Consider the following 16218-nt stretch of genomic DNA (forward strand, 5'->3'; position numbering starts at 1 on the left):
TGTAGGCCTTACACAACTAGGCTTGATATATATATATATATAATATTTTTTTTAAGGGCGACCAACATGAAATGAATTAAACAACACATCACTTGTCGATGCAAATAACATGTTATTTATTTTTCTAAATTCTAGCCACCACTATGGAGGTAGAAAATCAAGGCAAATTTTTTTTTACTAATTTATTTTCTAATCTATTTTTTTAAAAGAACATTTTATAAACACCCTTAGAATATCTATACTAATTTATCAATTTAGATATACTTTTTAGATAACAATGAGTTTTAAACAATTAATACCAAACTTTCTTTAACAAATTATGGACACTAAGATCAACTATTTTGGTAGTCAGAATTAATAAAAATAACTTTCTCTTTTTACATGTAGAATCCAATGATGCTCTATGTCGTCTCACAAACTAGTAATTGAAAAATAATAAAAATAAAGTCGTGATCTGAAATTGAATTAAAAAAATTAAGGGACCAAAAGGTAGAATTTTAGAAATTAGAGGATCAAATTGAATTTTTAGTACCAACTTCGAACACACCATCTATTTTCGGTGCTTTTTTCATATTAATTCTCATTCTTTTAATTTTGTCTCCTAGTCAACAAATAAAAAGAAATTGAATATCAAATTGGCAATTGAAGAACTAAATCAATGAAAAAAAATTCTAAGTATTAAAATGAAAAAATCTTGAAAAACATTGCTTGAATTTATATTGTAATGTGGCATGAATGATGTTTTACAATGCTGAACACCCCACTTCATTTTAGATTTTTTTTTTAAAATTTAATGTCAAGAAATTGAAATAGTAATAATTTACTTAATATTAATCATTAATTTATATGTTGAAAAAATTGAAATCCCATTGCATAATTACAATTTTGCCACTATATAAACCACACCAACTTTACTTTCTCTCTCCAACAATGGAGTTCTATAGAGAGAAATTGAAAGGGGAAAAATAGATGAGGTTCAGTTCACCAGTACCAGACTTTGAAGTCAGTCTCTCTCTCTCTCTAAGATGGTCGTTTTTACTCTCTTTTAACCTCGAAAGAGAAATAAATAAATAAAAGGAATCTCCATGGAAATGCCCGGTCGAAGATCCAACAACTACATTCTCCTTAGCCAGCAGGCAGAGGAGCAACAGCAAGCACCGCCGCCCTACTACGAGTCGTCGTCTCTCTCTGGTGACTCAAAAAATAACAAACTAATAATAAAGCAGCAAGATAGAATCTTCGTGGATTGGGAGCCTGATCATAGAATAATGGGAGGAAACAGTAATCGAACTGTTTTGTATTCTTCATCGTCAGCAGCGATCGGTTTGCAAAGGCAATCGAGTTGGAGTAGTTTCGGAGAGAGTTCCTTATCAGGAGAGTATTACCCGCCGACTACTCTGTCAACCGGTGGAGTAAATGAGATTGATCAGGCGTATGGGTATGAGGATGGGAATTTTATGACGGCGGCCAGACTCCCCTCTAATGGATCCTCTGGGAAGAGTTGGGCGCAACAAACTGAAGAAAGTTATCAGTTACAGTTGGCTTTGGCTTTGAGATTGTCGTCCGAGGCCACCTGTGCTGATGATCCTAATTTTCTCGATCCTGTTCCGGCTGAATCAGCGTTGCGCTCCTCTACCTCTAACTCGCCAGAGGCCTTGTCTCATCGATTTTGGGTATGCTTGCTAATTTATTTTTTTTTTTTCAAATAATAATAATAAAAATATATTCGTGGGATCATATTCATATAGAAATGTTGACCTCGAGCTCTTACTTATGGATTAGATTATTTTAACGAGACGAGGGAAAATTGATTTAGTTGATAACTAATGTTTGAAATCTATTCTAATCAATTGTGCATTGAAAATGAACTAATAATATGCAAGCTAGAGGTTAGAATATGTCGAAGACAAGAGGTGTTGTTTGGGATAATTTGGGGAAGAATGAAGTTTTTAATCATTTTCTGGTCTGCCCATAACAAAACCGTAGTTCTCTATCGTGAGCCTGGATCAAAACTAAAAGCTATAAAAGTGATTCGATGTGTCAAATCAAGAAATATACATGTGGGTATAAGAAGCTGCCATACTTTCCTAGTTGATGGAACAACCCTTTCTTGATTAGCCCTCCTGCAAAGTCCCTTTTGCTCTAGGTGGATGATTGCATGCAATCCCTCTAATGCAGTCTTATCCTCAATTTGTATTTGTTGATTGAACTTGCTACTCGGAACCATACTGTACATTAACCTTGTAGGAACTAAGTAGACAACCCTTTTCGCTTTACGGTCATTCTTGCTGCAATCCAAGGAGGTTTCTTCTAACTTTAGCTTTTAGTGGAAAACTCAGACATAGAGTTGTGTCACTGGAGGAAAGCCAAGACTGTCTTCATTTTAGCTGCTAAAGTGAAGCTTATTTTTCACTCTAGGATGGATGGAATGCAGATGGATGTTATGGTGGGCCCCATAGACATTTTACTGCGAAATGAAAGAGGGGAGAGGTACCATTTATGAGTGGGTCTATTGGTGCTCGCCTACTCTACTACCGACTTTAACCTTAATCATTAGGCAAAAGGGTGAGGGTTAGTGTAATGTATTAAATCAAAACTTCTTTAGGTTATCTGTTGTTTGCATGTCATGCTTTGTAGATTAGCATAGTTATTTTCCCTGTGTATATGGGTGCACTGGAGGCTGAAAGTCTGAAGTAACCTGGAGGTGGATGTGTGATCCAGTTTCCGAAACTTTCATTCCACTTATTGGTGGTTTTGCGTATTAGCATCTGGCCTAGCCCAATAAGACTGTATATGTCTCTTCATTTTAGTACAGCGAACGGAAATGTCAAATATTCATAGCTCCACTTTTTATTTGGTTCCTCCTGTAGCATAATAACAAACCTTGCTTATTGGAATTCACCGTTAAAAGATTCAACTTATTAGTGTAGTGCACATCAGGTGAGTGGATGCTTATCATATTTAGACAAAATTCCCGATGGATTTTACCTAATACATGGAATGGATCCATATGTGTGGACTGTGTGCACTGATTTGCAAGAGAATGGCCGTACTCCATCAATTGAATCACTAAAGTCTGTTGATCCCAATGCTGATTCTTCAATGGAAGTGGTTTTGATTGATCAACGTAGTGATCCATGCTTAAAGGAACTCCAGAATAGGGTCCATAGCATTTCTTGTAGCTGTGTAACAACAAAAGAGGTAGTTGATCAGCTGGCAAAGCTTGTTACAATATACGACGATATACAATACTTTCGTCGTATATTGTATTGACTTCTTTGGTTACATTACCCATATGTATGATAAACTGACTGTCAATTATACTAAATTTTGCCAAAATTTCTCCCTCTGCTGGTACCAGACATGTCTAGTTATTGAATTCCCATGTGAAATTGGTAGTTGATTTTGATGTTTTCATTTTTCTATCAAATGCAAAGTGCAAATTGGGTTTTCACACAAGTTGATACTTCCATTACTTTTCCATGTAGAGGAGAAAATTCTGAAGCTTCCATTGCTGTTAACTGCTGTCATTGCAGGTACTGTTGATGATGGTGCAGGTCCTGGATTTGTTATGAATTCTAAACAAATTGACAGGACAGGCCCAGAAAGAAATAACCTTGTGCAATTCCCAAGTAACACCAACGAAATTTCAAAGTTACCTCGGCAACTGAAAGTTAATTTTATAAGTGGCCTAGATTCCATTTCTGAAGGTAGTCAACTGGTTTCTGGCAAAACAAATGACGAACTTTCACTTGATGTGGAGGATTTGGATATTCCTTGGAGTGATCTTGTTTTAAAAGAAAGAATTGGAGCAGGTATGTTTCTTGATAGAGTTGGAAAAGAAAACATGACCATGGTGTATTAGCATATCACCAATGTTTCTCTCATGCCATTATGCCAATTTTCTTGTGGGGACTGTACTTATGATGTGAATGGGTGTATTTTCAGGTTCTTTTGGAACTGTCCATTGTGCTGATTGGCATGGCTCGGTAAGTATTTAATATTTGTTTCCACAGTTGCATAACAATAGAAATGGGGAAGGAATGCAAACACAGTTACATAACAATAGAAATGTGCAAGGCATGCTTTGCATTCCATTTCTTCTCTGGTTTGTGAATTCTGATCTCAATCTGTGATAGATTAGTGAGGATCTGTTTATATTAATTTGGGGGAGAATTTTTTTGAAGAATGGTTATTTGCTTGTTGACTTGATGGAATCTCTTGGAATAGGTAACTTACTATATACGAGACTGTTAATTTTCTGTCAAATCCAAGTTTGAAAAGAAAACACTATTTTGGCTTCATGGATGGCATTTTGTACTATGTCAACTTTGTTAGAAAGATTGAAATTGGTTTTCGGTTTGAATGCCTCTCAATAGAGGTTTGCCTCTCTTTAAATAGTTAGAATTCTTCCTAGTTACAGCCTAATTATTAATTACATGCATGAATTTCTCTATCAAATCATTCGAAATCCCTAACATTGCTCTACCAACCACAAAGATCCTGTAAATATAAATTAGTGCTATATAAACAATATTGCTTAATCTGGTATTCCACCTCAAGTTGATGTTAGTCGATCAAGAAGCATTAATTTGTCAATCATGAATTTATGGTGGTGACGAGAGAGAGAGCCTTGGTAAATATGTCAGCAGTTTGATGTTCGGTGGAAATGTGAGGAAGAGTAATCTCCTGTCGGACAAGTGCTTCACGAATGGAATGACAATCCACCTCAATATGCTTGGTGCGCTCATGGAAAACAGGATTGGAAGCAATTTGAATAGCACTGGTGTTATCAGCATAAAGAGGAGTTAGAGTAAGTTGTGGAACACCAAGTTCACCTAATAGCCCTCGAAGCCATGTAATTTCAGAACAGGCAGATGACATAGCTCTATATTCAGACTCGGTAGATGACTTTGAGACACATGCTTGCTTTTTACTCTTCCAAGAAATAAGAGAACTGCCAAGAAACATGCACCAACCCGAAACAGAACGACGAGTATTTGGACAACTAGCCCAATCAGCATCACTATAAGCCTCTAATTGTAAAGAAGTCCCAGAAGAAAAGAACAAGCCACGACCAGACGTCCCTTTAAGATATCAAAGGAGACGACGGACAGTGGCTAAGTGGGTTTGACAAGGGGCCTGCATAAATTGACTAACTTGCTGTATAGGAAATGAGATATCAGGTCGGGTAATAGTCAAATAATTCAAACTTCCTACCAACTGCCGATACATGGAGGGATTAGGCAATAGATCACCATTCTCATGATGTAGCTTCAAGTTGACCTCCATAGGTGTAAGAACTGAGTTAGCGTCTGAAAGTCCAGCTAAGGAAAGAAGCTCCTAGGTATACTTATGTTGATGCAAAAGTATGTCAGTTGGACAATGTTGGGCCTCAAGACTAAGAAAATACTGCAGCGGACCAAGATCTTTCATATGAAAGGAAGATTTGAGTTGCTGCTGAAGCTGCTCAATCAACTAGGAATCATATCCTGTAATCACAATATCATCAACATACACAAGTAGAACAATCCCAATATCAGTCTTGCGAAAGAAGAGAGAGTAGTCATACTAGCTCTGCGTGAAGGTGAAATCCAAAAGAGTAGTACAAAATTTCTCAAACCATGCCCGTGGTGCTTGCTTCAAACCATATTGAGATTGCTTCAAGTGACAAACCTCAATAAAAGAGGAAGAAAACAAACCAGGAGGAGGAGTCATGTAAAGCTCTTCCTGCAAATCACCATGTAGAAAAGCATTCTTCACATCCATCTGACGAAGCGACCATCCTTTTGAGACAACAATGGCCATAACAATACGGATAGTAGTCATTTTGGTCACAGGAGCAAATGTTTCTACCCAAAATATGGAGAATCAAGATTCAAGGTTTGAGAAGGCAGACGATTAATCAAATAGACAACTTTAGATAAAGCTTCTACCCAAAATCGAGGAGGTATAAAAGATTCAAGCAGTAAGGTACAAACAACTTCTAAATGATGTCGATTCTTACGCTCGACGACTTCATGCTGTTGAGGAGTGTATGGACATGAATGTTGAGAGATAATACCCTTTTACTGTAGGAAGGATTGAAAGTCACGAGACATGTATTCTCCCCCAGAATCAGAACGTAAGATCTTAATTTTGGTAGAAAATTGTGTCTCTACAAGAGCAACAAAGGTTTGGAAAATAGAAAACACATCAGCTTTAGAATGAAGGAAATAGACCCAGGTGAATTGACTATAGTCATCAATGAATGTTACAAAATATCTATACTGCGCATGAGAAAGAACAGGACTCACGCCCTAAACATTTGTATGAATAATTTAAAACAAGCAGAAGCCCGACTTCCTTGCATAGGAAATGATAAGGATTTGCTTTTAGCAAGCTTACAAGAAACACAATCAAAAGCCAAAGCCAAATGGGAGGAAAACTCATGTATATTTTTCAAATTGTCACTTTTAACATGTTTCAAAATAACAGAATTAGGATGTCCTAATTTCTTGTGCCAAAGATGATTAGTAATGGTAATAGAAGAACAACTCAAAGATACTGAATGAGGTATAGAAAAAGATTGAAGAGGAAAAATACGTCCCACTTTAGGCCCCGTTGCTACTACCTATCCTGATACGTGATCCTGCACACGACAACCACGATGATCAAAATGAAGGGAATAATTATTTTCTACCAATTGGCCAACAAAGATTAAATTGTTAGATAAGTCAGGAGACACAAAAACATTGGTAAATGCAGGACCTAGATTGCTAATGGCAGTAATAGGAATAGTATGACCATCCGTTATTTGAATATTCTGCTCACCATCATACTTACAAACATCCTGTAGTGCTTCAGAATTGCCATTCATGTGATTGGAAGCCGCAAAATCAATTAACCAAGAAGAGGGGAGTAGTTGTGTCTTACCTTGAAGTCCAAGAGCAGAAAGAGCGGAAACTATCATCTTTTGAACATGCTCTGGTGTAAGAGTAGAAGAAGACCCCGGGACAGCTAGTTGATTTAGAGGCGTGGTCACAAGGTTGGATTGGTCAACAGTATACAAGGCATGGGCAGATCGATTCTGAGGTCGTATGCGATAGTCCTTAATAATGTGACCTTCCTTTTTGCAGTAATTGCATAACTTCTTACTGCAATTCTTTGCTATATGCCCAAACTCCTTGCAATTGTAGCATTGTGGCGAGGATTTGAATCTACCTTTTCCTTAAGCTGCATAGGCCATATTGAATATCTCAGTACTGACAGTGTCTTGGGCAATGCCATGTTGTGAGGCAAGACGTTCCTCACGCAAAAGCAGGCACTCATCCAAGGTTGGAACAAGTTTGCGGTTAATCAAACCAGCGCGTACACTCTCAAATTCTGGATGAAGCTTCATTAATAATTTTTCTTGTTTGCTCTTGTTATAGACCGCTTGTACTGCCCCCAATACTTCTTTTGGAACCTTAGATTGCACCAATCCAGAATAATCACTCCATAAATTTAGGAAAACCCAAATAATACTGCTCAATTTTTTGATTCCCTTAGCGATAATTTCCAATGTCCAACTGTAATTGGAACTGTTGAGTAGAGTTATCTTGATGATATATCCACCGAAGTAAATCCCACATTTCCTTAGTTGTATTGAAGGGATGGAGATTGTTGACCATATGAGGTTCAATAGAACTCAACAACCATGAAACAACCTTGGCATCCTTGCTTTCCCAAGATCCCAATTTTATGGGATCAGCTGGAACCATAGAGGATCCATCCAATTGATTCCATAATTCTTTTCCTTTAACAAACATCCAAAACTGAAATTCCCAAGAAGAGTATTTTTTTCCAATCATGCGAACAATGGAAGTTCTCTTTTCTGACATGACTAAGAAACCACAACAGCCTAAAAAAATAGACAAGATTAATGAAAACACTAATGCCACAAACAAGATGCTGATACAATTTAGCTCAAGCCAAAGAACCTCCAAAAAAATGAACTGAATCAGCCCACAAACCAAGATGAGAATTTCTCACAACTCTAGAAATTTAAGCTAGGAGCTCTGATACCATGTTAGAAAGATTGAAATTGGTTTTTGGTTTGAATTCCTCTCAATTGAGGTTTGCCTCTCTTTAAATAGTTAGAATTCTTCCTATTTACAGCCTAATTATTAATTATATGCATGATTTTCTATATCAAATCATTCAAAATCCCTAACATTGCTCCACCAACCATATAAATCCCTAACATTGCTCTACCAACCACAAAGATCCTGTAAATATAAATTATTGCTATATATTATACAATATTGCCTAATCTGGTAACAAACTTTAGGATGCTACTCAAAAAGTTTATTATTTTATATTAGAAAGTTTGAGTCGAAGTTTATTATTGGCTTGCTTTTATCTCATCATAGTATCTGAAGGACTATAACAATCTCCTAACCACACAGTTCTGTGAAGTGCATGTATGGTATTATATTCAAATAATATTGCCATTCTCAACGTCTTGTTGTTTGGAATGGAATCAAGATACCTAGGATGTATTGTTTATCACGCAATATTTTTGCATTTTTATCTTGCCAAGTTCCTGTCCTTTATCTTGTTCTAATTTTTCCTTCTATCCTTACTGATTTCTTGTTGCATTAATGTCATTCTTCCACATGTAAATAGGAGTAGTCACATTTATATATGTAGTCTTTTTTTTCTTTTTTACTCTGGAGATCTAAATGTTGTTTTCCTTTTCCTTTCATTGATTTTTCTTGAAGTCTATTTTAAACTAATATTTCATATTCCACTGATTTGTACAGAATTTTGAATACACTCACGCGCGCGCGCACAAATTTATGTCTTAATTGCAGGATGTTGCTGTGAAAATTCTCATGGAGCAAGACTTTCACGCCGAACACTTTAAGGAATTTCTAAGGGAGGCGTGTTTTATATAGAATCGAGTGCGTTGTGCACTAAGCTTAAGAAATTTTTGTACACGTTTCTTGGTTTGTATTTGAACTGCCAAGTTTCTTATCTTTTGTTCAGGTTGCAATAATGAAACGCTTGCGGCATCCTAATATAGTTCTTTTTATGGGTGCCGTTACTCAGCCCCCAAACTTATCCATAGTGACAGAATATTTATCAAGGTTGCGTGATGTCTTCTTAGAAACATCTCCTATTTCTTGTATAATGTGGAGTCTACAGAGTTAAACCATTTTTTGCTTCACTTATTTGAATGTTAATTCTATCACTACTGAAGTTAAACAAATTAAATATTTTGGTTTGCACTGCAGGGGTAGCTTGTATAGGCTTTTACACAAGTCAGGTGCAAGAGAGGTGTTGGATGAAAGGCGTCGGTTGAGTATGGCTTATGATGTGGTATGGATTTGAAAACTTCAATTTTGTTTTTGTAATCTCTTCTTTTTCTATATTTAAACTTGTTATGGGCATTCAAATAACCTCCACTGCCTTGGATAGCTAATTGAGTTGCCATTATTGCTCACAGGCAAAGGGTATGAATTATCTTCACAAACGTAATCCTCCCATTGTCCATAGAGATCTGAAATCTCCTAATCTTTTAGTGGACAAAAAATATACAGTGAAGGTAAGGCTGATATTGCAAGTAGCAGAAAGACTACCAATTTCCCATTTTATGATTATTGAGGATGGAAATGCAATTGAATCCTGTTGTCTTTTGCAATCATGTAGTTTAATTTGTAAAGATGCAATGCCTTGGTAGGCTTTGAAGAAAATATTGTTAGACAGCTGATCTAGGTGGTTCATGTGATGGAATATTTTCCGCACATGTTTAGATGTTACCATGTACTGGTATTGTTACTAGCTATAGTTTTTCTTTGACTATTTCTGGGTTTGTCTTGTAGAAGGAGGCCATCCTGTTCAGGATAGTCAGTTGTCTTGCTTGTAGGTTGTATCACATTGGCAATGCTCGCAAAATTTTGATCATTTTGTTGAACAGTTTGAAATCAACAGATTGTTGATGTCTATACTGCATGATGAAGTTGCAAATTTTAGCACGGTGAAAAGAGTAGTAGTATCTCATTTATTTCTCACTGAATTTCTTTAGTAAATCTAGGGATTAATATTTTATTATTTTATGCCTTGATCTGAGGGATATGTGATTCTGTTAATAAGTGAGCATATTTATGGAGGAAAATTTGCTTGGCATCTTTTGTTTTCTTTGGTCAGAATAGCTTTATGTATGAGTGTGTTCTGTGGCCTCCAAAAGTTGTTTCTTTTCTTTTTTCTCCCCTGTAAGATTTCAGTTTCTTTATCGAGTACTTTACTTTGTTGCATGTCCTTACCTTTTGCTCACTTTGTTTGATCAATTCAGGTTTGTGATTTTGGGCTTTCACGTTTGAAAGCAAACACATTTCTTTCATCAAAGTCAGCAGCAGGGACTGTAAGTGCAGTAACTTAACAACAATGACTGGATCTTCGTTTTTAAGATGGCTTGGGACACTCTATCAAAATATGAGCCTAACAATACTTCTTGTAATTTATTAGCCTGTGTGGATGGCACCTGAAGTTCTATGTGATGAACCATCAAATGAGAAGTCCGATGTATACAGCTTTGGTGTAATCCTGTGGGAGCTAGCAACATTGCAGCAACCTTGGAGCAATTTAAATCCAGCACAGGTTTGTGGTATGAAGTTTCATAGTTGGTTTGGAAATGATAGAATGTGAATGGAGTAAGATTATTCATTATAGACAATTTAACTTATTAAGAAAAATCTTGGAAGTGGATATCCAGAATATGAGAGACCATATCCTACAAGTACATATCTACAGTAATAATAACTATGACTGTAACTACTAAAAGAACTGTTAGACCACATCCATAATATGTCGGTCTGCCAGTTTAGGCCTCTCTAATTATGTGAACCATATATTGTGTTTTTGCTTTCCTGATAAGGTCGTTGGAGAGTTGCTTTCTGATGCTGGTTTTTATGCCTAAATATCCATGCAAAATAGATGCCTTTTCTTTTCACGTTTCTTGGATTTATCTGAAGTTCTATGTTCATCATAAATGAGCGTGACCTATATTGAAGATGTCCACTCCAGGCTCCAGCAATGAGCTAAAATAGGGACCAGTTCTGTTTCTTGAGGGGTGTAGCAGCTGTTCCTGTTCTTTTATCAAAACTTTTCCAGCTTATTTAGGAGCCAGGTTGGCTGCATGCGTGTGGTTATTGAAATTATTTCTCTGTATCATTTTGGTTATTGTGGTGGTCTGCCAGTGTGATGATGTTTTTTTATGCTTGTTTTCATCTTCTATTTTCTTTTTTACGGTTGATTCATATTTGGTTCCTTGGTACCTTTTTTTTTTGCTAACACTGGTGAGGATACATTGTGAAATTGATTACAAGATACATATTATCGATATGGATACTATGTTGTAGGTTGTAGCGGCTGTTGGTTTCAAGGGCAAAAGGCTTGAGATTCCTCGGGATTTAAATCCTCAAGTGGTTGCATTAATTGAGTCTTGCTGGGCCAAGTAAGTTCAAAGATCTGGCTTCTTATTTCAACCTTTTCAGTTGTATCCTATTTTCACCTCAATTTTTTTATTACTACAGTGAACCGTGGAAACGACCTTCCTTTTCCAGTGTCATGGAATCTTTGAGGTCATTGATTAAACCTCCCACACCCCAACCTGGTCTTGCAGGCATGACTTTGCTTGCCTGAAGCATTGGAACATCAACAGTCTTTGTGCACATAATACAGCATTCTTTTGAGAATAGATGTTTGACAGGAATAATCACTGTTTAGATAGTCTCAGGTGAGATCCAGTTTAATACACTAACATTGAACGATGCCTGAATAAAGTTAGCGGAGATATGACCAAGTTTTGTTGGAAAATTAAGAAAAGCTTGGAATTCTTTTATAGCAATTCATTCGTAACCACAAAGTTCGCATCTTCACTTATACGAGATACTGGCTGGGAATTAATGATGGGTTAGCATTTGTTTCGTAATTGGATCCCTAGTGTGTAGGTTTTTTACTAGTTCCAATATTACATTTTTGGTTGGCTTGAATTGCTGATATCGGTGTGTTTAAAGTGCTGATGCCCGTCTTTATTTGCTTGTTTGCAGAAATCATTGATGTCCATTCTATTCCCCATGGCAGCTGGGAATTCTGAATTTTATCACAACCCAAGGAATTGGATCGATATTCCAATTATCTTTTCTGCTGCGACAAATATTGTTTGCCTATGGTGGGGAAATTGTATAAAGTCATAATTTTGTATGTAAAGTCTGTAACTTAAATTAGCTTTAATGAGAAGTAGCTTCATCGGCATTGCACATCATTGAGAATCTGTTTTCCAGAATTGACTTTGTTCCAATTATGAAAAGGTAATGTTCAGATGCCATGAGATTTCAATATTTCACCCCACATTGCGCGAGCAACTAAACAACACAACCAGACGAAGTGAAAGATATCTAAAAGGAGTGTTTTTCAACTTGTTTTGGCCCAAAGAATTCTTCAGTGCATGTTTTTTCTGTTAATTCTTTTTGCCCAAATTGTCAACACCCAAAAAAAAATAAAAAAGAGTAAAGCTAGAAACGACTATAGTCGCTGCTGATTTTTGAATTGATAAATATAGTTTTTGTTGTTGATTTTTAAATAGGTAATGACAGTTTTTTGCTGCTGATTTTTGAATCGACAACAACACAGTTTTGGCTATCGATTTCTGAATCACCGTGACATTGTGAAGCCCAACAAAAATGATTGGTTTATTCTAGTAGAGAATTAGAATAAAAACTAATCTAAAATAACTCAAAAGGATGATAAGGGCAAACTTTGTCCAGCACCCAAACATCATATCTCATTTAAGAGGGGGTATAAATACAAGTAAAGAGAGAGGGTGACTCTTTCCAAGACCAGTTGCATGCTCTTGCCCCTTTTCCTTCTTCCCAAAAAGAGCTAAACAAACCTTGCATGTGCTTTCCTTAGGCGTGTGAGAGAGAAGGGAGAGCTTGAAAGGAGGTTGAACAACTATGGACATTGTTAGAGTAGAGGTATAGAACCGAAGGGGAGAAACCAATAGAAGGAGGAGAAACCGAGAGAATGAGAAGAGAAAGGGAAAACCAGGAGAAGAAGAAAAGATATAATATCAAACCTTCCCCAAATCTACTTAGATTTGTAAGGTATGGGTCTTGTACCTCATTCATCCTGTTCTTGTGACCTTGGAACCGAAAGGATGAAGAAAAAACCATGAGGGAATGCCCATAATTTTTATATCGGATGTGAAGGAAACCTAAACTAAAACGAGGGACAAAAATGGGGCTAAATGGAGATTTAATTCCAGAATATTTAACAAGAAAAATGAATAGATTGAATGGACAAAACTTGGTAAAGGGCCGGTCATAACTGAAGGGCTAAACAAAATGTATTATGTGATGAAATGCATGTAGATGTTAATGCTTGAAAATTATATGATTCTGTTGGATTCTAAGAACAAATTGTATGCTGGAACCAAAATGCATGTAGATGTACATTCTTGAAATTGTTTGATGTTCTAGATTCTAAGAACAAATTGTGTGCTGAAACCGAAATGATGTTGATGTCCTTGCTTGAATTTTGAGATGGAAATAGGCTTCAATATGATTTTGTGATTGTCCGTGTGATAAAAATGAAATAGAATCATTATATGTTGTAGAATTGTTATCGCCTGTGTTGTTTGATGATGAATGATGAATGGAGTGTGATTCAGTGAGTTCTATGTCCACCTTGGGTGAGAAACATTGGTAGAGGAAGCCTAGCATAAGCCTTACACTTGACTGAAAGGAAGAAATGAAACCAGAAATGATTCCATCGCCACTGTCGATTTCTAAATCGACAGCGACAGGGGTTGCGTTGATGATTTCTAAGTCAGCAGCAACTCAGTTTTCATCAATAATTTTGGTGTCAGCAGCGAATCGGTTTTGCTGTTGAATTGTGGTGTCAGCAACGAACTAGTTGTCATTGACGAATCTGCGCCACCAGCGAACCAGTTTCGCTGAGGATTATGAGTTCCAGCAATTCAGTTCGCTGACGAATCTGCGTCACTAGCGAACCAGTTTCACTAATGATTTTGCGTTCCAGCGAATCAGTTCACCGACAAATCTACATTACTAGCAAACCAGCTCCGTTGACGATTCTGCATTCCAGCGAATTGATTCGCTGGAGAATCTAGTCACTAGCAAACCAATTTTTGCTTACTAATTTTTGCATCAGATTTACGTATTTGAATTGGTTCAGTGATTAAAGTGATTGCATTGTGTGATTGTGTAATATGTGGAACCCTTGAATGTGAACATGTGGGTTCTTGAAATATGTATGGTGATGAGTTATGTGATTTCAGAATGCAAATGTGCTGATTTGTGATCATTGATGTGTTAAATGGTGCGACTGGGATTGGACATTCGACCGAGCAAAGACACCCCACAAGAGGAATAAGCAGGTGGTTTCCACCTTTTTCTTGTATAATGTTAATGTTCTGAAATAACTTGTTTGAGGATGATATATTATTACGTTGTGATGAATGTTAAACCAACTATAAAATGTTGATTGAGTTGTTGACAAATATTAAACTTATTATGAAATGTTAATTGAGTTGTTGACGAATTTTAAACCGACTATGAAATTTTGATTGAGTTGTTGACGGATATTAAACCACTTATGAAATGTTGATTGAGTTATTGATTAGTTTCGGCTAATGGCATCCAAGATGGATGTCCGGGTTGTGATTGATGATTAGCTTCGGCTAATGACATCCAAGATTGATGACTAGGTTGTATTTGATGATTAGCTTCAACTAATGGAATCTGAGATTGATGCTCGGGTTGTGTTTGATGATTAGTTTCGGTTAATGACATCTGAGATGGATGGCTGAGTTTATATTGATGATTAGCTTCGGCTAATGACATCTAAGATGAATGATCAAGTTGTGTTTGATGATTAGCTTTGGCTAATGGCATCTAAGATGAATGACAGAGTTGATTATGATGATTGACTTTGGCTAATGGTATCTGTAGAAATGATAGGTTTGATTTCGTGATTAGTTTTGGTTAATGGCATCCGAGATGGATGGGTGAGTTTAAATGTTGCGATTGGCTATGGCTAAAAGTATCCAAGGTGGATGATCGAGTTAGGGTGAAGTAATTAACCTCAACCGATGTTAAACTTTGGCCCTACAACTCCTATGGAGATGTTAGGGCATGTGACTGAGAAAAGTACACTCAACAAAATAATAAGAGATGTACAATGCATACAAGTAAAAGAAGGAATCTACCTATTCTAAGTTAATAACAAAAAGTAATGATAATGTACTTCTAGTTGTTTATTATTATGTTAGATTATTTACAATTCTTGTATCCATGTTTTTTTTTATAACAGGGACATCACACAATCAAGGTGCGTAAGAATGCCCATTTCAAGGGTTCACATATTTTAAAAGGTGCTATATAATAATATGTCTTAGGTGTTATGTTGAATATTTTCCATTACTTTTGTATGGACTTGTAATGAAAATTGTAATGGAACACGAATGTGGATGCGTAAACATGTAGATACGATGTTATGAATATATTTATGTAACATCCCCATATCCGGGATAAAACACAATCTCATGTCAACCGAAAAACAGAGTAATTAAATTTTTGTTCATATTAAAGTCTACCAAAATTTCGACGGAGTCTTCCCTATATCTAAAGGTTCCAAGTTATCGACATATAACTTGTTTACACTTCTAATAACTCACATATCTTAAATCAATCACGACCCAATCATCTTGGGTCTCAATCCCACAAACATCATCATTCATATCAAACACAATATTTATAATATTCATTAAATAACAAATATCATTATGGATGGATAAAAGACATAAATAGGCATACATGGAACATGGTTATATGAACTATAGAGTTAAGTTCATCTAATCAAGTTTAAACATTAATTATACAAATTAAGTTATACAAATTTTTTTATATTTACAAAATGTAAGGTCATCCAACCGTACATTATCATAATAATAATGTGAATAAAAGCTAACATCTACTCCTACCGTACATGTGATGGTCCTGAAACAAAATACATATTATTGAAATATGAATATCACGATAAGTACAGTAACACAAATTTTCAATAATTTAAAAAGGTAGATATGTATTCTTATTATATTCCTTTTCCCTTTTCATTTCCATTAGAACTCCTTCTCATTCATCTACTGAAAACTGTTTCATCTCTCAGTTC

General features: G+C 36.1%; 1 protein-coding gene across 1 annotated transcript; it reads left to right on the forward strand.

Moving 5' to 3' along the window:
• Positions 1-936: 936 nt before the first annotated feature.
• LOC118045008 (serine/threonine-protein kinase CTR1) lies at positions 937-12289 on the forward strand. Its single transcript, XM_073405191.1, has 13 exons — positions 937-1673; positions 2941-3271; positions 3537-3815; positions 3949-3989; positions 8838-8906; positions 9013-9113; positions 9261-9345; positions 9473-9571; positions 10319-10387; positions 10492-10623; positions 11385-11479; positions 11559-11761; positions 12075-12289. Exons 1-12 carry the CDS (start codon positions 1086-1088, stop codon positions 11665-11667), a joined length of 1998 nt encoding a protein of 665 aa, XP_073261292.1. The 5' UTR covers positions 937-1085; the 3' UTR covers positions 11668-11761; positions 12075-12289.
• Positions 12290-16218: the final 3929 nt, after the last annotated feature.

Source organism: Populus alba, chromosome 16 (assembly GCF_005239225.2).
Source record: "Populus alba chromosome 16, ASM523922v2, whole genome shotgun sequence".
Lineage (NCBI taxonomy): Eukaryota > Viridiplantae > Streptophyta > Magnoliopsida > Malpighiales > Salicaceae > Populus > Populus alba.